Source organism: Bos indicus x Bos taurus, chromosome 18 (assembly GCF_003369695.1).
Source record: "Bos indicus x Bos taurus breed Angus x Brahman F1 hybrid chromosome 18, Bos_hybrid_MaternalHap_v2.0, whole genome shotgun sequence".
In the NCBI taxonomy this organism is placed as follows: domain Eukaryota; kingdom Metazoa; phylum Chordata; class Mammalia; order Artiodactyla; family Bovidae; genus Bos; species Bos indicus x Bos taurus.
Window position 1 is genome coordinate 40,311,650 of NC_040093.1, and position 22,997 is coordinate 40,334,646.

The 22,997-nt window shown below is 56.1% G+C and overlaps 1 protein-coding gene across 2 annotated transcripts; it reads left to right on the forward strand.

Moving 5' to 3' along the window:
* On the forward strand, positions 1–21,623 carry CCDC102A (coiled-coil domain containing 102A). Of its 2 annotated transcripts, none has more exons than XM_027516461.1 (9): positions 1–104; positions 7,658–8,419; positions 11,118–11,341; positions 13,011–13,119; positions 15,133–15,249; positions 15,553–15,762; positions 17,372–17,542; positions 18,496–18,599; positions 20,994–21,623. In XM_027516461.1, the coding sequence occupies exons 2-9, from the start codon at positions 7,817–7,819 to the stop codon at positions 21,121–21,123; spliced, it is 1,668 nt and encodes a 555-aa protein (XP_027372262.1). In that variant the 5' UTR covers positions 1–104; positions 7,658–7,816; the 3' UTR covers positions 21,124–21,623. The 2 variants fall into 2 exon arrangements, with proteins under 2 accessions (XP_027372262.1, XP_027372263.1); XM_027516462.1 differs by lacking the exon at positions 1–104 and adding an exon at positions 3,150–3,300.
* The last annotated feature ends 1,374 nt before the right edge of the window (positions 21,624–22,997 follow it).

The following is a 22,997-nucleotide window of genomic DNA, read 5'->3' on the forward strand; positions in this document are numbered from 1 at the left end:
CGGCCCTCCCTCGGCCCTCCCGGCGGCGGCCGCAGCAAGCCCCGTGCCCGCTCCGCCCAGCCGCGGCGGATCGGACGTCCGGAGCCCGCTGGTCGCCGGCCGAGGTGAGCGGGGGCGGTAGTGCAGGGGGCCGAAAGCCACCGCGTCCCGGGAACTCCCTCCAGGCCGCGAACCATCAGCGGGAGGGAAGGGGTTAAGTTGGAGGGCGTGCTGGAAGAGGAGCAGCGGGGACTCCCGCGTCCGCAGCAACCCCCAAACTCCAAGCAGAACTTCCTAGCCCCCTCCGCGGGCTCCCCTACCTCCGGAGCCCCAGCCTCAGGAGTGATGGGGCTTCGGGAGTTGGGGGAGGGGGGAGGGCAGGGCCGCCCTTGAAAAGCTGCGGGCGGGGGCCAGACCCCAGGGGGGCGGTGGCAGCGGGCGGGGGCGGAATTTGGACCTCTCCCGGGGGACCCAACGTGGTCACCATGGCGAATGCGGGACGGACGGGCGGCGCGGGCCAATCGGAGCACGACGCCCCTGGTGGCTGCCAATGGGGGGCCGCGCGGCGGGGTGGGCGGGACCGCGTCTCGCTGGGCCGGGAGACCCTCCTCCCTCATCCCGCCGCCGAAGTGCTGGGGAAGGGGAGAGGAAGTGAGGATTTAGGCGACTCTTGGTCGTGGGAGGCCAGAAAGGGAATTTCTGGAAGGAGTTGGGACAGGTGGAGCGACGGCTTAGTGTCATGAGAAGGGAGTGGGCCTCCGTTGTCCCACTATTACGATTGTGAGAACTGGTGATATCCTGCAAGCCTCCTTCCCCACCGGGGCTTCAGTTTCTCTGTCTTAAGTGTGGATTATATAGGGCTGTTGGGGAGGTAGGATTACTTCGTGTCGGCACAGATTCTGCCCACTGTTTAGACAAAGCTTTTAGGTATCTTGTTAGTGCCTCTCTCCATCTTACAAGTAAGAAAACAGCATCAGAGAGGGCGTGGCCTTGCAGGTATCAAACAGCATCACAGAGGTACAATTGGGGCTCCTGAGAAGTCCGCTGTACTAGAGTGTATAGTTCAAGGAGTTGCTCAGAGCCCCGGGGCTGGGGTCCACCCCATGAAAACCTCCTATCCTCTCCCAGCTGTGCTTGGCCTGACTGAGGACCCCATAGTGTAGGTGGTCCCAGGGGCACCTTGCCCCTCAGGTAATCATGACCCAGGAGGGGAGGCATCCAATCCCAGCAATCCAGCGACCCCACCCCCCCACCTGCCAACACACACCCAGGTTTGCTGCTGATCCTTGATGTGGACCAATAGCTGTACCTCTGGATCTCAGGTGGCCCATTTGTAAAAAAGGAGTTCTGATTAGTGGTCCAGGATATCTTTGGCTTTTCTGTCTGAGATGGAGTTACCTGGGAACAGATTAGGGGTGCCTACCCACCAGGGCTCAGGTTCAGCCTGCAGGCTCAGCTTGCCTCCCTGTCCTCTCCTGGAGGTCCAGTGATGGGAGCACGGGTGACAGGTCAGAGGGACAAGCGCCCACAGTTTGTGGGCTGACCAGCCTTGGGCCCTGCACTTATCCAATCAGGCTGTCCTCTGTGGTTTCCTGCTGGGCTCTGCTCCCTGCCCACAGCCAGGCCTGTGGCCACAGGCCAGCCCCACAGCCCCACCTGAAAGGTTCTGGGAAGTTATAGAGGGTTTCTGAGCTGGAGGGAGGAGTTGGGCCATCCCATCCCACCCCAGCCCCCTAAGCTGGGCCCCATCTAGGCCTCAGCACTGCTTACTCTTCTTACTAGGTATGAGCCATCAAAACACGGTAAGGACAAAATAAACTTGTCCCCCTGCGAGTCAGTTAGACTCCTTCAGGTAAGAGGCCTGATCCTTGACCTGGCCATGAGATGACCTCTGACTTTGACCTTGGCTACAGGCTTTGACACCTACCTGTCTCAGAGCCTGACCCTAAAGTGACTCCTGATCCTTAGAATGGTGCAACCCTCCCCGATTACAGAGAACCCCTAGCTGTCCATCTTCTACCCATCAGCCTGGGAAGCATTAGTGCAGCATTTGCTGTATGCTGGGCCCTGTGCTGACAGCCAGTGAGTCCAGGATGCCCTTGTGGTTTCTCAGTGTGGCCACTGCTGAAGAACAAGGAGGTGCCATATTGGGAGCACTAACATACTCTTTGTATGAGGTTGGGGAAGGCTACCCAGGGGATCATTACCCAGAGGTAGGTCCTAAAGGATGTGTAGGAGGTACTGCTAGAGAAAGGAGAAAGAACATTCCAAACAGGTCCACTAGAAGCAAGAGCCACCGGTCACTTTGTCTAGACGAGGCTGATGAAGGCCTTGCCTGAGGCAAACATCCAGTCAAAACATTCTTCTGTCCTGGCCAGCAGCTGCCTGGAGCAGTGAGGATGACTGTGGGGCTGGGGTTCAGGAGCTCTTGAGTCCCATGTGGACCTGTGCATGCTTGCTAAGTCACTTCAGTAGTGTCCTACTCTTTGCAACCCTATGGGCCGTACAAAGCCCACCATGCTCCTCTGTCCATGGGATACTCCAGGCATGAATACTGGAGTGGGTTGCCATGCCCTCCTCCAGGGGATCTTCCCAACCCAGAGATCAAACTCACATCTTTTATATCTCCTGCATTGGCAGGTGGGTTCTTTACCACTAGTGCCACATGGGAAGCCTTCCCAGGTGGCTCTGCTGCCCAGTTAAGGGGATGTGAAGCCATGGTTCTGCTTTCTGCTCTCCACCCCGCCAGCCAACTTTGAGCACATCCTGTGTGCAGGGCCTGTGCTAGTGGCTCCGGGTGGCACAAGTGTCCTGCCTGGGTTGGGGGAGGCCTGAACTGCAAGAGGAGAGAGGGCAGCTGGCCAGGTCTGGTTCTGGAAGGTTGTGGGGATATACTCCCCTGGCAGAGTGGGGCTGGGGAGACCAAGGCATTTCCGGGAGGGAGGTTGTGGAATTGAGCCTGAAGGCTGGGTGGGGTTTCGGAGTCTGAGCGGGGCATCCCAAGTAGGGGATCAGGCTGAGCAGAGATCCTGAGGGTTTGAGCAGGAATAGACCCGTCTGGCTGGTGCTGGGGGTGGGGGGTGGGCACAGGAGAGGGGAGGGTGAGTGGGAAGGACTTTCTGGGCCTGTGGAGGCTGGTCCCTCCTCCACCTGCTCCATGGGCAGTGGTGACACCCTGCAGGAATCAGGAGGCCACCCCGCACACATACTCACATCCCAGGGGAGGAAGACGCTGATCCTGGTGACGAAGGGCAGGCGGGGTAGGCAGTGGGAGCCAGTCTCTACAACTGCCAGCTGAACCTCCATGTGGCGTCTCTCTTGGTGAGTGTGTACGTTACCAGGGCTTGATGTGTGTGTGTCTGCCCCTAAGGCTGTGTTATGTCAGTGGGGTGGGGGTAGGGGTGAGGGGGAAGCATTGCTAGGCAGAGACAAGCTGCCCTTGAGTGTGTACGCAGGGTTCCTGGTGTGTCCAGGGGTGGGCTTCTCCAGAAGACTAACCTTGGGACCCCCCCCCAACCCCCATCCATTTATACATGTGTGCACACACACCCTTCAGGGGACCTGGGCCTGTAGGAAGAAAGGCAGGAGGCCCGTCCAGAGCCCCTCTGACCCCCACTCCTCCCCACCCCCTCCCTTGAGCGTGGGTGCCTGGAAGCCATTAGGGGCCTGGGTGGTGCCTGCCCTGGCCCTGCACGACAGGCTTGGGATTCCTGGAAGGAGCAGGCCACCCCTCCCCGCCAAGCCCCATTCAGGCCTGGCAGCTCCCAGAGGCAGAGAGGATGTGGCAGCAGCCCCCTCCCTGCTGCCCTCTCGGTTTAGGGGCTGCAGGAAGGGCCCAGCAGACAGGGGCCTGGCCCCAGGGACCCCCACCTCTCCAACCCCCATTCCCAGCACAGCTCTGGCCTCTGGCGAGGCCACCGGGCTGGCACTCAGATTTCCTGCCTCCTTCCCCTCCCCCCGCAGGCTCTCACATTGTTTTTCTTTTCCAAGAGCTTCTCCATGTGGAGCTCGGCCAGGAAACTGGGGAGAGGAGGGCTGCGAGTGTCCGTATATGTGTTCGTGTGTGTGTATATGTGTGTGTGTGCATTTGTCTGTCTCAGGGATGAGTATGTATCTTTGCGTGTCTCTATGTGTATCCGTGTGGGCATATGTATGTCTTCAGGTGTGTCTGTGACTCTGTATCTACAAGGAAGCATCTCTCTGAACATATATATAGTTGTTGTGTGTGCCTATGGGGCCACCTCCGTGTATGTGTCTGCCTGCCCACGTCTTTATCTGTATTTACATGTATGGGGTTGCTTGTGTGTCTGGGTGTGCGCATGTCTGTGAATGCACGTGGGATCTAGGCCAGTCACCTCATTGCACAGGTGGAAAGACAGAGTCACAGTGGGTACTCAGCCTTCCAGGGATCCCTTGGGGAGTCGGGTGTACAGGGAACTGGAACCTAAGCCCAGAGGGCTGTGTCTGGGGGCGTAACCTAGTCTGTGCAGGTGTTACTGGGGTTGAGATAGACATGTTTGTACATACGGAACTATGGGTGGTGACACGGCATCACCACTTACTCAAAATATCCCACAGTTGGATGGTTAAAATGCAAATCTCCGGTCCCACACCTACTGAACATGATTCTCTAAGGAGTGAGGTCCAGGAACTGCATTTTAAGCAAATGTCCAGGTGAATCTGAAGGACTTCTTGCTCTAGAAGCACTGGCCTCCCTCACCCCTCACTCCAGTTCTACCAGGGGAGAAACAGGCCCAGTATGGGGCAGTGGTTTAGATGAGGTTGATGACAGAGCAGGGACTAGAGCTGGTGCCTGGTGAAGGAAGACAGACAATAAACTAAGGGCAAACGCACTGGAGAAATACATTTGAATGGCCAAAAGTTTCATTCTGGTTTTTCCATAACATCTTAGGGGAAAAAACTGAAATAAACTTTTTGGCCAGTCCAGTAGTAGGATCACTGAGCTGTGCTAAGGAACTGTGACTGTAATAGTCATGAATTTAAATGAACACTGGTCCACAGTGGTGGAAAACCTGTGATGCCTGGTTATACAGGTGAAGGCAAGAGCAGGCAGAGCAGTGGAAGCAACCAGAGGCGGCACTGCCTGGAGAGACAAGAACAAGTGAGGTAGCTGGAACACTGAGGGCATTTGGGTGGGTGTAGCAAGGAGAGAAGGAACAGGGTGGGCAGTGGGGACAGTGAACAAGTCAGGGAATCGATGAGTTTTTAGTGTTGGAGCCTTTGAGAGAGTGAGTTTGGAATTGACTGTAGAGAGGGGAGGGGTCGCAGCTACTGATAATGGCAAAGGTGGTGGCCAGTGGCACGATCTGGTTTGTGTTTTTAAAAACTCACTCTGGCTGCTGCTCTTGAGGATGGATTTGAAGGAGGCAAAAGGGGACAGGGGGATGGGACAAGGAGTGACTGCAGTCTCCCCAGTGGGAAATGATGGTGGTGGCCTGACAGGTTAGTGGTTGAGGATGAAGAAGGTAGGAGGATCCCCGTGATGGGTGGCAGACAGACTGACTGGACTTGGAGATGGAGAGAAAGCCAATTCCAGGATATTCCCCACAGTGTGAAGAAGTAAAGAAGCACTCTTCTCCCGGAGAGGGCATCCAGAAGGAGGCTCCGGTTGTGGGGGGAATGGAGACAGGGAGTCCCATTTGACCAAGCTGAGTCTGAGTTGTCTGAGGGACATGTGAGTGGTTCTGGAGAGCAGCCCAGGCTGGGAGAGAGACTGGAGGTTACTGCGGACGTGGAGAGATGGCTCAGGCAGGGGTAGCCAGAAAGAAGAAGGCGGCCAGGACTGGGGTCATGCCAGCACTGCAGGGATGAGCCCAGGTTGCCAACCCGAGAAGCTAATGGGGGACCACTGGAGAAGAGGAGGAAAACCCGGAGAACATCCTGGGAAGGAGTGATGCAAGAAAGGAGGGCTGGAAGGTGCCCAGAGCTAGAGAGGGCATACCTGTGAGAGCTGAGACATGCCCAGAGGGTAGGGCAGGGGGGTGGAGGCCAGGCTGGTAAGGCTTGATGAGAGAGGGCGAGGGAGGTGCACAGTGGGGAGACAGCAAGCATGGCCCACTCTGGATGGGCCTGGAAAGGGAGGAGACAGAGAAGGGAGGTGAAAGTGCCAGGAGAGACTTCAGCAGGGAGCAGGCTCCTTGGAGGGGGATCACTGGTTGGGGTGGGAGAAGCTGGATGGGGGGGCCTTTGACCCAAGGTGGGAGAGCCCCCCATCCTCTTCATGGCAGAGAGGAGGTAGCTGTGGGGCTAAAGGCAGGACAAGGAGGGAGTGCCAGCCTGATAGCTCCTCTTTTTACCACAAACTGTGACATTAGATGTGCTGCCGAGTGGGGGGCTTAGAGGCTGGAAAAGGGTGATGAAGGGACACAGCCAGACAGTATTGGGACACTCTTCCAGGATGCTGAGAGTCCCACCAGCAGTGCCCTGATGCGTCACCCAGAAAAGGAAGGAATAGCGATCAGGGCAGGTCTCAGGGGCTGCAGTGAGGCTCTGAGGGCCAGGCCCAGCTGAATGAGGAAGGAAGTATGAGATAGCCCAAGGAGCTGTTGGTGGTCAGCATGAAGCCACTCTGAGGCAGAATGTGGCAGACTGGGGACAGAGCGGGCATGTGTCTCACTTATTTTAAAAGGGATGTGGCCAACGAACAGCAGAGCTCAGTGGTTGGCATGGGGAGACACCTCACCACACTGTACCCCCATCTAGACCCCAGCTTACTTCCATCATACCACCAGCACATGCACGTATTCACCAAACCCACGCCAGTGTTTGGACTTCTGGATGGTGTATCTGGATCAACTCCAGGGCTTACTTTTGCTGAGTCTCCCTTTCCTCTTCAGTAAATGTCTATAGTTGCCCTTGAGTCTGTTGAGAGGATAGCTTACATAGGCATGGCCTGTAGTTGGCCCTCCATAAATGTCATTATTATTGTCATCATGTGCTGGGACAAAGACCAACAGCCAGCCATCCCCTGCCCTCAGCAAACTCATAGCCTGGGGTGAAGATGGGGTGCTCACAGGGACACAGAAAAATAGTACAGGGGGTAGGACCCAGGGCTAAGGCAGGCCCCCGCCCCCCTCCCTCCCGCCTCAGTGGATCATGCCCAGGGCAGCAGTGGTGGCGGTAAAAAAAAAAAAAAAAGAAAAATAGTACAGCGAGGCTGGCTGGTGGAGACCTGGGCAGGGGCTGACCACCTGGCCTGAAGGGGTCCTGGAAACCTCTTGGAGAAGATGCTATTTCAGGTAAGTTTTAAGGATGAGAAGAGTCAGCCCAGCGCAGGAAGAGGCTGGGAGGGACTCCTGGCAGCAGGGCCAGCATGGAAGCACATAGCATTCCGGGTGGAGAGCAGTATAAGCCATTCAATGTGTGAGATGGGACCTGAAGGTCAGGGACAGCAGATCAAGGTTTCAGATCATCCGTGGCTGCTCCAGGGTGAAGCGACTCAAGGGGGTTATCTGGAGGCCCGTGAGGAAGCGGCTGCAGGCCCTGGCTCACCATTCCAGCCTCACTGGGGCTCCTGGAGGCGACCAGTTGCACTCCTTCCACCTTTGCCCATGCTGTTCCTTCTACCGGTCGTGCTGTTCCTTCGCTTCCCATGGCTGAGCTTAAGGATATGGGCGGTTGGTGGCCACCTCCAAATAATGGTTGTGTTCTCCCACAGGTCGGAGGGAGCGACCCCTCCCCATAGCCCGGAGAGCAGCCAGTAGCAGTGGCCATCATGCACAGTGGTTTCGCATCTGCTACGCGTCCCCCGCGCTGCCTCTGAGTTCGGGACTTCCAGCCCAACACCCACGAGCCTGCCCGCCCCCACGGCCACGCCATGAGCCACGGGCCGAGCCCACGGCTGGCCGAGTCCCCGCAGCTGTCCAAGGGCAGCCTCCTGACCATCCTGGGCAGCCCGTCGCCCGAGCGCATGGGGCCGGCCGACTCGCTTCCGCCCACGCCTCCCAGCGGCACGCCCTCGCCAGGGCCGCCACCCGCGCTGCCGCTGCCGCCCACGCCCGCACTGCTGGCCGACGGGGACTGGGAGAGCCGCGAGGAGCTGCGGCTGCGGGAGCTGGAGGAGGCGCGCGCGCGGGCGGCGCAGATGGAGAAGACCATGCGCTGGTGGTCGGACTGCACCGCCAATTGGCGCGAGAAGTGGAGCAAGGTGCGCGCCGAGCGCAACCGCGCACGCGAGGAGGTGCGTCAGCTGCGCCAGCGCCTCGACGCGCTCACCAAGGAGCTGGCGGGGGCTCGGCGCGAGCGCCAAGAAGCGCAGGGCGAGAGCGAGGCGCGGGGCCGCGAGCTGGCGCGGCTGCGGGGCGCCCGGGGAGGCGTGGACAGGACGCCCGATGGGCCCGAGACGGAGCCGGAAAGGGAACAGGAGCCGGTGCCGGTGCGCGACGTGGGATCCGGATGCGAGAGACCGCAGGGCAGCCAGGTGCGCGGCGAGGGGCGGGGCTTCTGGGCGGAGCCTTCGCGCTGGGGTCCGGAAGTGGGAGGGGCTGATTGACCCGGGCGGGAGCGGTGGCTGTAGGGCTCAGAAAGGGAAAGGGCCTGGCACTTGGGTAGGTATCACACCTGATTATGGTGGTCCCGCCGCTCCCATACCTGCTGCTGCTGCTAAGTCACTTCAGTCGTGTCCGACTCTGTGCGACCCCAGAGACGGCAGCCCACCAGGCTCCCCGGCCCTGGGATTCTCCAGGCAAGAACACTGGAGTGGGTTGCCATTTCCTTCTCCAATGCATGAAAGTGAAAAGGGAAAGTGAAGTCGCTCAGTCGTGTCCAACCCTCAGTAATCAACAAAACCAACAAATCATCCTCTCTGAGCAGGAGCAAGTTGTAAGAACTTACCTCAAAGACATCCATTAGTCGCAGAGCTGAATCCCTTCATTTATTCAATTTAGAGAAAGGAGTAAACATTTTAACAGGTGTCTTATCAAAGCTGAGGGATTGAGGGTAGGGAGTGTCAGGACAATGTGAGCACAGAAGGAGGTACCTGAGCCAGGCTCTGAGGAGGGAGCTTCACCGAAGCTTTTCTAGAAGCGGTCCCATTTAAGCTGAGATAGGAGGAATTGAGGAGAAGGCGATGGCACCCCACTCCAGTACTCTTGCCTGGAAAATCCCATGGATGGAGGAGCCTGGTAGGCTGCAGTCTATGGGGTCGCAAAGAGTCGGACACGACTGAGCGACTTCACTTTCACTTTCCATTTTCATGCATTGGAGAAGGAAATGGCAACCCACTCCAGTGTTCTTGCCTGGAGAATCCCAGGGACAGGGGAACCTGGTGGGCTGCCGTCTCTGGGGTGGCACAGAGTCGGACACAACTGAAGCGACTTAGCAGCAGTAGCAGCAGCAGGAGGAATTGATGGTGAAAAGTGCAGGAATGCATTACAGGTGATGGAAATTCTGTGCAAATAGCGAGAGGCTGAGAGTGCTTGGTAAATCTGGGAAAAGCCTCCGTCTTTCCATGGGCACCCTTACAAAATGCTAGGCTCTGCATACACACTATCTAGTTAATTCTCAGGGCAACCCAGGAAATACTGGCTTTACAAATGAAAACACTGAGGTGCTGAGAGGTTAATTACCAGCTGGTGACTGGAGTCGCTGGGAGTTGACCCCAGATGAACTTCTCAGCCCATGGTGATAATAATTAGGCCATCTGGAACATAATGATATGTACGGAGGGCAGCCTCCTCTGAACAAGCAAGACTCACCTGAAGGCTGTCTAGGGACAGAGTCCAGGCTCAGGTTGCTCCCAGCTCCATCGCCAGTCAGGCCAGCTCCTAAGATTCTTAGCTGCCCTCTCTCCTCTCCGGCCTGTGGGCTAGAGTGGGCACTGCTGCCTCCTGGTGGCTGCAGCCCCCTTCGCCGGGGCCTGACTGGTGCAGGTGACATTCCTTGCTCTTCTTTGGGGCAGAGAATGAGCCTCTGTATATCAGCCAGCCTCGGACACTGTTCCTGTCCTCTCTGTGTTCGGTTATGAGTCACCCCAGGAGGTAGCAGGTACCACGTCAAGAGCTCGGAGGATGCAGCCTGAGTTTGTTTTCCAGCCCAGCCATGTCTGTGCTCTGTGACCCTCCAGCAATTCCCTTCTTCCCTCCCTGGTTCCTCAGTTGGGAATTGGAGCTTTGGACCAGATGGCCTCAGAGGCCCCCACCCAGACAGTCTGAGATAAAAGAGGAGTAGAATTTCACTCCTCAGGCCCATTGTCCTAGTCTTGATAGGGAAACTGAAGGTCAGTCGAGGAAGGGACCAGCCCAAACTCATCTGGAATGACTGTGGGAGAAGCCAGGCTGGGACAGAGGCCATGGGCGTCTTGGATCTGTGGTCAGAGGCAGGCCAGGGGGCAGACAAGGGCAGAGGGGAAGAGGAGCCTGACAGGGAGGAAGAGGGCTCAGGGTTGTGTTAATCAACCCTTACTGCTTTCTGTCTGGGAGCTGGTTCTGCTCTCAGAGGCCGCCTTCCTGTGCATCTTTTATTATTGTGGTTTAGTCGTTCAGTGGTGTCTGACTCTTTTGTGACCCCATGAACTGTAGCCCGCCAGGCTCCTTGTCCGTGGGATTTCCTAGGCAAAAATACTGGAGTGGGTTGCCATTGCCTTTTCCAGGGGATCTTCCCAATCCAGGGATTGAACCTGAGTCTCCTGCACTGGCAGGCAAATTCTTTACCACTGAGCCACCAAGGAAGTCCATGCATCTTTTACCATGTCACTTATGTTTCAGGTGATCCCACTGAAAAGTGGGATCTTTGAGCAGGAATCCCTTTTGAGGGAATCTCGTCCTTATTCCTTGTAGGAATCCCTGCTTCTGCATTCATCAGTGTCCCACCAAATATTTGCATACTTCCAGCAGCAGAGAACTTACCACCTCTTCTGGGGAATCTTCCAGGATTCAGGGAATCTGAGTGGCTGACTCTGTGCATTTCTAAGTAGCGAAGGGGGAGGGTGTGGCCCTCCCTCTCCAGGGGTGGAGAGACAGGCAGCAGAAGAGGAAACGGGGGTCCAGAGGACTGTGTGACTTGCCCACGATTACCCACCAAGCTAATGCCAGGCCCTGGACCTGGGAGAGGCCATGATGAAGGCCAAGAGGGTGAGGACTCAGCGATCATTAGTCCAGCCTCTGCCTGGGTCCCCATAGGAGCTCGAGCTGATGGAGAGCCTGCTGAAGAACAGACCAGAGGAGCCAGAGGGCTGCTGGGAGGTGCGCAGCGCGGGGGCCGGGGCCCCACGGGGCAGCTCGGGCCGCCAGGAGCGCGGCCGCCTGCCCTGGGAGGACACCACCGTCGAGGAGGATGCCTCCAAGCTGACCGCCCTGCGGCTACGGCTGGATGAGTCCCAGAAGGTGCTGCTCAAGGAACGAGAGTGAGTCCCAGGAGGCAGGCAGGGGCTAGGGGGCGGGCCAGGCTGTACCAGGGCCTCCTCGGAATCACAGAATGAAAATCCATGTCACAGAGGTGAGACTCAATGAAAGGGAATGGGACTTCCCCTTTGAGTCCCATCGATTCTTGGGACTTGAAAACAGTGGTACGGTACCCAAGGACCCAATATGAGGGCTTTTTAAAGTTAATTCAACTAATATGTGTCAAGGATCTGGGTCAGGCACTGTGCTCGGTGGGGATACAGTTATCCATGAGACCAGCAATCCCTGCCATCGTGCAGGGAGAGTGCCGTGGGTGAAAATCAAAGCAGGGAAGGAGGGGTAAGGGGACTGAGGGGTGGAGGCTGGGAATTTGGTTTTGGACATTTTGAGCTTGATTCAGCAGAAAGGCATTTGGGGATGTGAATGAGTCTATAGAGTTCATGAGACAGGTCTGGGCTGGAGGTAGAAATTCAGGAGTCATCAGCGAATAGATGATGCTGAAAACCATGAGCTCGGGTGAGAGTGGATAGGCCAGAGGTCAAAGGATGGGGCCCTGGAGCCGACCAGCTATAGAATCAGAGGAAGAAGGAGGCAGCAAAGGATACAGGAGGAGGGAGCCAGTGAGGGGGAAGAGGAAGCAGGAGGAACCGTTTCATGGATGAGGGAGCAGTCAGCTGGTAAAGTCGGAAGAGGACTGAGCACTGACCAGTGGATTTAGGACTTGGAGGTCACCAGTGACCGTGATTGGTCATTTTTGCCTGATTATGTTGAATATTTAGTAACACCCCCTTTTCCATCCAGAAATTAAACACAAAGATGGTATAAGATAACTACACACAGAAATCTTTTAAAAATCAACACAGTGCCCCTGTGAAGGTAGAAGCAGAGATCATGGCCATGCTCCTGCAAGCCAAGGAGCACCAGCTATTGCCACCAGAAGCCAGGGAAGAGGTATAGGACAGATGTCCTCTCACCACCCTCGCGTGGAACCAACACCTTGGTCTTGGACTTGAAGCCTCCAGAACTGAGATGCTGCATTTCTGTTTAAGCCCAGTGAACAAAAATCAACCTGTTGTACTAACTGAAATGTAAAGTGATACTAAACTCAGAATGGGAGGCCAGCGTGGTGTGGGGGTTGGTCATGAAACACTACATAGGGCCAAATACCCACGGCGCCTCCTGCACATTCAGGGCAGAGTGAAGGGTGAGGGGCATGAGAGCGGTTTATGGGACTCCCACCCAGTGATGGTGACAAGAAGGGACTCCTCCTTCAGAGAGTCACTGGAAAGTGTTTTCCAGCTTTTCTGACTGCAGAGCTGTGTGTTCACACCAAGTCAGCATAAAACAGATAGAGGGCAATGGAGGTATTATTTGATGGATGAGCCCAGGGCCTGGTGCCCTGGAGAACCAGTCACTCCCCACAGCAGGGGCTGGACTCCCACAGTTGTGTGGAGGGTGGAGCTCGAGGAGATCGCACACCCAGGTTGCCTGCCACAGAGTGGGGTGCTAAGGCCTGGAGCACGCAGCAAACCACCAGAAGCCAGGGAAGCGGCATAGAACAGATTACCTCTCACGACACCTTGGTCTTAGACTTGGAAGGGACTGGAGGACTATGCAGGAGGACTCAGCAGAGGGCCCCAGTGGGCTCACCCCCACGTCTCCCCTCCCCAGGGATAAAATGGCACTGAGCAGGAACATCGAGAAGCTGGAGGGAGAGCTCAGCCAGTGGAAGATCAAGTACGAGGAACTGAGCAAGACCAAGCAGGAGATGCTCAAGCAAGTGAGTGTCAGAGACCAGGGTGGGCTTCCTGGAGGAAGCAGTACTGTGTCATTGAATTTCAGCAGTGGGAAGGGGAGAAAGAGGGGAATTCAGTCATTCACTGTCAAGCCCCAGCCCTATGCCATGTGGTGATCTGTGGACTGGGGCAGGAGGTGGAGGAGGGGTTGTGGGGAGAAGGCCAACAGTAACCAGGTAGATAAATTCAGAAACTGTGAAATTCAAAACACAATTAGAGAGATGAGGTGGTGAGTCATAGAAAGGTCTCTAAGAAGGTTACACAAGGCAAGACCTAAAGTGATTAGAAGAAGCCACTGTTGAGAAGAGGCAGGGGGCACAGTTCCTGGCAGAGGGCACAGGAAATGCAAAAGTCCTGAGGCCAGACAAGCCTAGTGTGTTCAAGAAATAGAGGCCAGTGTGGCTGGAGGGTAGTCAGTGAGAGATGAGATTGTAAGGGGATCCCACTGGCCTTGTAAACCAAGACAAAGAGGAGTCTGGATGTTCACTGGGCACATGGTATGAGATCTTGCTAGAGCCTCACAGCAGTCAAGGAAACACACTTGGTGTCCCCATCTTACAGATGAGGAAACTGAGACTCTAGCTGGCAGAGAGGAAATTCCAGCCCTGCAGTTTGGGAACTCCTGCATGCTGGGGTCAGGCTGGGCTTCCCTTACTGCTTCCCTGTGCTCACCCTGATGGCCACCAGAGGGCGCAGCCACCCTGCTTTTCCAAAAGGTGGGTGGCTCACAGACCCCAGAGCCTGAAACTGCCCTGGAAGATTGGTCTTTAAGTAGAATCTCTTTAAGGAATCTCCTAAAATAAAGCTTCCCAGACCCTGCCCTCACTCTCCTGAGTCAGCATCTTTGGGGCTTAGGTCCAGGAATCTGTTTTTTTAATCTTTTCAAATTGTGTAATCATTTGAAGAAATGTGGGATCCAACTGTGCAGTTTTACAGATACTTAACTATAAAGATTCTCATTAGTATCTGGGTTTTTCTTCCCATTAACATTGCATATTTAAGGTTCATTCATGCCATTGCAAAGAGCATTCCTCTGACAATTTTCCCTGCTCTACAACAGGGACTCTGTACTATTTTAGATCACCCCAGGCAATTCTGATGTGACCAGCCCCACACCCACAGGCAGATCCCCTGGGTGTGTTCAGCCAGTGTTCACTGAGGGTGCCCAGGCCATACACAGATACGAAGGCGGACAGACAGACATGTGTCTCCTGTGCTCACGTTCTTGGGGAGGTAGGGGGATGGAGAAGCACCCCTTCTGGGCAGGGAGGACAGGAGAGGCCTCCCTGAGGAGAGGGCATTTAGGCCAAGACCTGAGAGTGAGAAAAGTCAGCCCTTCAAGATACCTCTGAAAGAGGGCAGCGAGCAGAGGGAACCGCAAGTGTGAAGCCTGCAATGGACAGGAACTTGTGCATTTGAGGACTAGAGAGGAGGCTCAGGGAGCTCTGGGGAGGAGAGTGGGCGATGCGGGTGATGGGAGATGGCTTTGTGGGACCATAGGGACAGGTTGGTTCTTAGGGAACCCGGGGTTGGGGATATGATTGGCTGTATCTTTTTTTAATTAATCAGTTTATTTTTTGGCCGCACAGAGTGGCTTACTTATAGGATCTTAGTTCCCCAACCAGGGATGGAACCTGTGCCCCCTGAAGTGGAAGCTCAGAGTCCTAACCACTGCACCACCAGGGAATTCCCCTGGGTTTATCTTTTTTTAAAGATTAAGAAAAAAAGGCTACTGTTGCGAAAAATGGGTTTATAAGAGAAGGTCAGGGGGCAGGAGGGGGCACCCAAGAATGGACACTGGGAGGCTGGATGATAATCAGGGAGAAGGTGAGAGATGTCGGAGGAGGCAGATGCGTTCAGATTCAGGGTCTGTTCTGGATACCCCGTGGCCCATTTGGGCACCACATGAGGCTCCTTGCTGAGCCCTCCGGCACCAGCGCCCACCCCTCCCTGGAGCCAGTGGTCCTCGCCTAACCAGCCTGTGCTGTATCACACAGCTCAGCATACTGAAGGAGGCCCACCAGGACGAGCTGGGCCGCATGTCCGAAGACCTGGAGGATGAGCTGGGTGCGCGTTCCAGCATGGACAGGAAGATGGCGGAGCTGAGGGGCGAGGTGAGACCACCGGCAGGGCCCTGGGTCTGGGGGCGCCTGGGGGGCCCTGCCTCCATCAGTCATTCACTCACAGGAGGACAGGAACCAGCCACAGCCCTGGGTGCTCCAGTCTGCAAGGGGTGGGCCTCTCTTGCTCACACCCCGTGCGCCGTGAAATAAGCCCGGGTTAATTATAGCTGCTGCAGCTGGACTTGCTTCCTGGAGCCAAAACAACTGCCGGAGGAGGTGGGGAGGGGGAACCTCCCGCTCAGGCCTGCTGTGCCCCTCCCTGTGGACCCCTCCCGCGGTCCTGCCCTGTTTCAGATGGAGCGGCTGCAGGCGGAGAACGCTGCCGAGTGGGGTCGCCGGGAGCGGCTGGAGACGGAGAAACTGGGCCTTGAGCGGGAGAACAAGAAGCTGCGGGCTCAAGTCGGGGACCTGGAGGAGGCGCTGGCCCGGCGTCGGCGGCAGACGGCCAGTGCTCTGGACTGCGACCTGCGGGCAAGCCAGGCTGCGCTCTTTGAGAAGAACAAGGTGGCGTAGTGAGGGGGCCGCAGCCAGGGCCGGGGCGGACCACCTCCTGGGCGTCCACCTCCAGACTGCAGGGGGCCAGGGACCCTTGAAGTAACGACTACAGACGGAGGAGGTGATTGCCTGGCAGCGGCTCCTCCTGGGCACCCGCTGTGGGCCCGGCTCAGTGATACCACTATCATAGCTGGGTTTGTGGGGCACCACTGTGGGCCAGGCTCCCTGCTGGTGCTTTTTGCCCGTGCTATGGAGACTACTTGGCGACGTAGTGGTAAAGAATCCACCTGCCAAGCAGGAGATGCAGGTTTGATCCTTGGGTCAGGAAGATCCCCTGGAGAAGGAAATGGCAACCCACTCCAGTATTCTTGCCTGGGAAATCCCATGGACAGAGGAGCCTGGCAGGGTACAGTCCATGGGATCACAAAGAGTCAGAGACAACTGAGCAACTAAACACAACAACATCACTTAATCCTTTCAACAGCCCTTTTATCGGTCCAACAAATGTTTATTGAGCTCCAGCTGTGTGTAGGCCTTGTTCTAGGTGGTGGGGACACAGCCGTGAACAGACAGGAGGGACGTGGCCTCCCCTCTTGGAGCTGATAGCTGAGGGAGATATAGACGTTGCTCCCTCCATCACACACCTATGCTGGTCACACAGCTCCGTGGCCATGGCAGGGAGAGAAAAGAGGGGATGCCTGGGGACCTGGCTGAGGCCCAGGTCCTGGGAGGCTTTTCTGAGGCAGTGACGTTTAAGCCCAGGTCTCCAGGGAGAGTAGATGTTGACTGGCAGTGGACTGACTCCAGGAGGAAATTTGGAAAATGATGTGAATGAATGTCCCATGGTGACAGGGACCTGGAGCTTTGGAGGAACAAGGGAGGCTGCTGTGGCTGGAGGGGAGCAGGCAAGAGGGATGTGGTAGGTGAGGCAGGAGGCCTGAGTCACCTTTGAAAAGTGAGAGGTAGGTGCGAGCAGGTTGTGGCTCTGAGCGCTCACTGGCTGCGGGGTGGAAGACGGATGAGAAGGCAAGTGGATGGGGAGTCTGGGCCATTCCTGGGGGCAGCGGGAGATGATGGAGGCCAGGACCAGGCTGAGGTTGGTGGACATGGAACAAAGAATGGATTCAAGAGGCCATTTCACAAATGTGAAGACTGAGGGCTCAGAGAGCTCCCAGAGCTCAGGTGTGGACAGCTCCTCTCCTGGCTGCTCATCTTCTTCCCAGCCACTCTGGCATCAGATCTCTTTGCTTCCAAAATGCACTCTTCAGCTGACCCAGAGCTTTAATGCCATTTTGATACATCAAAGAGTCCTGACTTTATCCCTCCCCAGAAAACGAGACTCAGCTCAAGTAGCCTACTGCATACCTCATGTCATCTCCAGCAGGCACCCCAGAGTTCCACGTCCAGAATGGAGCCAGCAATTCCACCCACCTCTCACCTCATCACCCCCAGGCTTTCTCACCTCACTAGATGGCACCTCTAGCCTCCAGCTCCTCACCCGACTCTAGTGTTGGCATTTCAGAGAGGTTCCAGGGAGAAGGGACCCCAGTACCTCCAGAACCACCTGACCTCGTGGACTTCCCGGCATGAGCCCTCCTCCGTCTCCGCTCTCCTGCAGGAGCTGGCCGACCTGAAGCACGTGCACGGCAAGCTGAAGAAGCAGTTCCAGGAGAAGGTGGCGGAGCTGGCCCATGCCAACCGGCGGGTGGAGCAGCACGAGGCTGAGGTGAAGAAGCTGCGGCTGCGAGTGGAAGAGCTCAAGAAGGAGCTGGCCCAGGCTGAGGACGAGGTGAGCACCAGCCTGCAGACCTCAGCTGGGGTCGGTGGGGGTGGAGCTGCAGGGCCCTCCTGTGTCGCTCCGTGCTGGGTCCCCCGTGCCTGGTACAAGCCTGACTCTCGGGAGGCACTCAGGAGAGAGAGGGTGGGTGACAGGTGGTGTGTGGGTAGGAAGATGGGAAGAGAAATGGACAGATAACGTAGATGAGTGGTTGAGTAGATTAATGAATGAATGAGTGGGTGGATGTGGAGTTGGTTAAAGGGACAGGATAACACCATGGATGGATGAACAGATGGATGAGGGGATAAATGGACAGATGGTTGGGAGAGAGGAGAGATGGATGAGACGTAACAACAGATGTCTGATGGGTGGTTGGATGAATGGATGAAGGGGTAGGTAGATAGATGGGTGGATGAATGGATATGTGGAAAGATGGATGACTGAGTGGATAGTGGAAAGATGGACAGACAGCTGACTTTCAGTGGGTGGAAGAGTGAATGGACCGAAGGAAAGAAGGCAGAAGGATGGGTAGATGGGAAGACGGGTTTGGAAGAGTGGAAGGACACAAAAGTTGTATGAATGGGTGGCTGAATAGATCAATGGCTGGTGAGTGGGTCGGTGGGTGTCTCCATAGGCAGATGGATATTTCCATGGATGAATGGTCAGGTGAACAGATTCATGGGAATATATGGGTAGGTGAGTTGATGGATGGATCAGTAGCTTGGGGCATTGGAGTGTGGGTGGATTTGGAAGGGAGAGGCAACAGGCAAGAAGAGGCAAAAAAGGGATGTTCTACTGGAGGAGCTGGGCCTCAGTCTAGGCCTCAAAGGAGAGACAGGGATTGCTCTCCAGGAGGATCGTCCTCACAGAGGAACGGCAGGAGTGGCTGGTCCTCAGCAGACGGCAGGGCAGGTTGGCCCAACCCAAGGTAACTCCTATGCTCTTGGCTCCGTTCACCCCCACAGTTGGACGAGGCCCATAACCAGGCGCGGAAGCTGCAGCGGTCGCTGGACGAGCAGACGGAGCAGAGCGAGAACCTGCAAGTGCAGCTGGAACACGTGCAGTCCAGGTGGGCCCAGCGTGCCGCCCCAGGGGTGAGGACTCCCGGCCGGGGTGCACAAACAGGCAAGGGCGCTTCCAGCCCAGGGAGGCCCAGGGTCGGGGTCAGGGCTCCAGCCGAATGGGCCTAGAGGGGAAGACAGGGAAGGAAGAGATCTGGACGTCCTGGGGCCAGAATCCTGTCCCCTCCAAGCAGGAAGGGCCAGGGCTCGGAAACCAGGGAAGGGAGTGCAGGAAGTAAGACCAGCTGGGAGCCTGGGAGTTGTGTCCTGCAGTCAGCGGATATAGAGGGAGCAGCCAAAGAAGTCAGGCCCAACGCGGGCAGCAGGGAGGGCGGGTGGATCTGGGCAGTCTCTGATGAGAAGGACAAGCAGCCTACAAGGTCCTCAGGCTGGGGTGACTCTGGACCAGCTGGGGTCTGTGGGATCCCAGCCCTGATGGCAGCCCGGACCCCTCAGCTGCAGACAGGACCCATCTGCCTCAGTGAGGGAGGACCAGGAGGTCTGGGGGCCCACCCAGCATGCTCTGCCTCCCACCCCATCCCAACACCCCAAGAGTGGCTCTCTCCCCCAGACTCCCCTTAGAGCTGGGGTATGTCAGAGAACATCTAGTCCAGGCCCCACCCCATTTCACAAGCTTCCACCTGAGACTGATTTCCTGTGCCAGGCCAGGCCCTTACTTCCATCCTCTTATTTCATGGAATCGACAGCACCCAGTCTCTGCTGCCAAGACTGCCTGGGTGGTGGGAACTCTGGCTCTGCACTAAGTAGCTGTGTTATTTTGGGCCACTTACTTAACCTCTTTTTTTTTTTTTTTCCCAGAGTTTCCTCATCTGTAAAATGAGATTGATAACAGTTTTTATTACTTCTTGATTGTGGGAATTAAATAAGCTGATTTGTGCTTATAAAAGGACCAGGCCCATGATAAATGCTAAATAGTAGCGGAGCTTTAGTATCAGGGTCAGATATTGTGCCATGGTTGGATAGCATCACCAACTCAATGGACATGAGTTTGAGCAAACTCCAGGAGAGAGTGAAGGACAAGGAAAACTGGCGTGCTGCAGCCCATGGGGTCGCAAAGAGTCGGAAACGACTTAGCGATTGATCAACAACATTGTGCTTTAAGAACCACGCTCCTAGGAGAGACAGGAAGGAAAATTTTTTTCTCCCCCCAGGGGGCCGGCAAACAAGGAAACTAAGGCACAAGAGGGTTAAGGCCTTTCACTACCACACAGGTGGTGGGTGGTCAGGTCAGATTGCTTCCCTGGCCGTCTGCCACCTGAGCCCTTATTTGCAGAACATGTACTGTTAGATATGTGCTGAGTGTCTGTGGCTAAGAGCACAGGCTGTGGAGCCAGACCTGATAGCTGTGTGACCTGGGGAGCCAAGGCTCAGTTTCCCCAGACGCTTGGGATGTTGCCTATGAAGTGTCGTGCAGGAGCCCAGTCATGAGTGCAAGTCAAGCTCAGTGTCTGGCCAGCTCTGCCCACTCCACACCCCTCCCCGCCTCCCTCCGCCCCGCCACTCCAGCACATACCCCTCACAAGCACATACCCCTCATACCCGCCTAGCCTCAGGGCCTTCCCGCAGTTTTGGCCACATTCTTTGGGAGCCATAAACTCCCGAAATGGGCAGGCAGGCTGGCTCTGCCCAGGCTCTCAAGTGCTTCCATGAGGAGGGCGGGGCTGCCCAGGACCGCTGCCTCATCTTATTCCCCAACTTTTTGTGCTTTAATGTTCCGGGGACAGCTCACTAAATCACCAGGCAGTAATGGAGGCCCCTGCCCGCGCCCCTCCCCGCCGTGTTAATAATTCATGCCTTCCAGTAAGATGCAGCCAGGCGGCTACTCCGCTGGGGGTGGGCGCGGGGAGCCAGGGAGGAGGGGGGATGGGCATTTCCTCCACTGGCTCTTCTTAGAGAAGTCTGCCTCGTAAATTTTGGCTTTAGGAATTTTAATGTGGGGAAGAACAAGGATGGAGGGCTTTCTCACTGACATTAGGGATGTAGGGGACTCAGAACCCCCACCCCTGGACTCTCTTCCTGTGGGCTTTGGAGCCTGGCTTGGGTTTAAATCCCAGCCCCGTTACCTTGAGCCGGCTGCCTCACCTCTTCAAGCCGTGCCCCCCACCCCACCCTACTCCAGAGCCAGCCATCCAGTTCAGAGCCCAGCCCCTGCTCGCTGTCGTCTGTGGGACTTAGTGCCTCAGTTTCCCTGTCTGTAAAATGGGAGTGACAGGAGCACCTCCCTCACTTCGGGGGCTTCTGGAAGGATGAAGTGAGACGAGGTAATGTTTGTGGAAGGCCCAGTCTGGTGCCTGGCAGCAGGAAGCGCTAGGGGAGGCTTAGCTGCTGTCAGCACCAGTGGATCAGGCTCGTCTCTGACCCGCCTGTCACCCCCCCCACAGGCTCCGCCGACAGCAGCAGAATGCCCCCCTCTTTGGGAAGATCCGCAGTGCTCGCTTTGGTGCCGAGGAGGCAGGGGACGGAGCCAGCGACCTGGACGAGGACGAGGACCTGCAGATCCAGGTGGCTTAGACCTGCCAGGGCTAGGCAGGACTGGGCGCCACCCCCCAACCCTGGGTGCCCAGGCTGCCCCGCCACTCGAACTGATGCAGCTGTCCGTGCTGACTCTGGGAGCAGACCCCAGTCCCTGCCACAGACAACTTCCTTCTCTCCCACGGTGGGCATTGATGGTCCTGCCTTACTGACACTCCATGGAAGGGAAGCCGTGGCCTACGTTTTATATATATATATTTTATATATATATATATATATATGTCATATATATATTAGTATATATGCCTGGGGTCTTTGGACTTATTTGGTTTTATAGACACAGGACCACTCCAAGGCCCAGTCAGGTGCCCCCACCCACCCAGGACTTTCTTGCTGGGGGAGGGGGTGTCAAAGGAGAGCTGTTAGGGGCCTCCATCCAGGCTGCCTCTCTGGACCTTGGAGGTCTGGCAGGGGCTGTGACTGTTCATAGTACAATGTGATAACCCAGTCTTTTGTAATAAATGGAGTTCATGTTCTCAGGTGGAGTCCTGAGTGTGTGGCAGATGCAGGCACGCATGTGGGGGACAGACAGGATCAGCCTGCCCCGGCACCAAACCTGAGCTCGGGAATATTGATATGCAGTCACTTGAGTGACTTAATGAATGAATGTGAGAAAGAATGAATGAATGAACAGTGGAACTGATGAATGGTCTGGAATCCAGCTCCTGTGAGGGGAACGAGAAGGGATGGTGCATGTTTAATCTGCAGGAGACTTCAGTTCTGACTCCAGATGAATTCAGGTATCTGCTCTGGCCCTTACTGGTTGTGCAACCTTGGGGAAGTTACTTGTCCTCTCTGAGCCTCAGTTTCTCCATCTGTAAACTGTCTCATAGAGTCATCAGGAGAATTAGATGAGTTCACCTGGAGCTCCGTAAAGGTGAATTATAATCAAAATACTTGAAGGTATGCTCTGGAGAGGAGGGATTTGCCAGCTGGGTTCAGCCGTAAGGGATGACATTCAGGCAACTGACTGGTGGGCATTTACCCAGAGCTGGGTATGAACACACCTGTAATCCTTTCGTCATTCTCCTAGCCCTGCTCTAGGTAGTGACATTATAGATTTTATCTTTTGATTCTTAATTCCTACACCTTCTATAACCAGCCAGTGTATATTGAATCTGGTAGGAAAGGTTATTCAAAGCATGGTAGCATACGTTATTGAATCTTCGCAAGTTGAGGGGGCGTTTTGAGTCACCTGCCCTTGATGAGAGTTTGACATGAACTCTTAGCACCAGGGCCTGCTTTCTGCAGGAGCAGGCACTCTCAGAACTGTCCTAGCCCACAGGCCAAGGCGAGTTCCCTGTGTTCAGAGGTGAGCACGGAGAGGCTGGGCTCAGAGCAAGGGCCTGGCACCCAGTTCAGTTCAGTTCAGTTCAGTCACTCAGTTGTGTCCGACTCTTTGTGACCCCATGAATCGCAGCACGCCAGGCCTCCCTGTCCATCACCAACTCCCAAGAGAAGTTAAATTCAATTGATCAAGGTTGGGGGGCTCCCTGCCTTGGGGTGGGCAGCTGCAGTTAAGGACTTCTCTCTTGTGGCCCAGTCTAGAGGACCCTTGGGGCTATGGTGCTAGGACCCACAGCTGCCACAGGCCCTGGGGGCTGATAGGAGGCGCCAAGCAGGCCCAGGAGCCCCGCAGGGGATAATAAATAGGTCCCCTGTTGCCAAAACTGAACTGACCATGCTGGCAAGGTGGGTTTGCTGTCATGCCCCAGGTCCCCTCCTGGGCTCCAAGGGGGAGAGAGAGGAGTGGGAGAAACCCCACATGGGCCTTTCCCCACAAGCCAGAACCAGCAGAAAAGAGAAAAGGCTCTGGGGGAAGAGGAACATTTCCTGCGGGGGGGTCTTGCTGT

Coding starts and splice junctions, on each gene's coding strand:
- CCDC102A (XM_027516461.1), top strand. CDS start 7,817: ATGAGCCACGGGCCGAGCCCACGGCTGGCCGAGTCCCCGCAGCTGTCC. Junction 8,420..11,117: donor AGAGACCGCAGGGCAGCCAG/GTGCGCGGCGAG, acceptor GGGTCCCCATAG/GAGCTCGAGCTGATGGAGAG. Junction 15,763..17,371: donor CGCTCTTTGAGAAGAACAAG/GTGGCGTAGTGA, acceptor GCTCTCCTGCAG/GAGCTGGCCGACCTGAAGCA.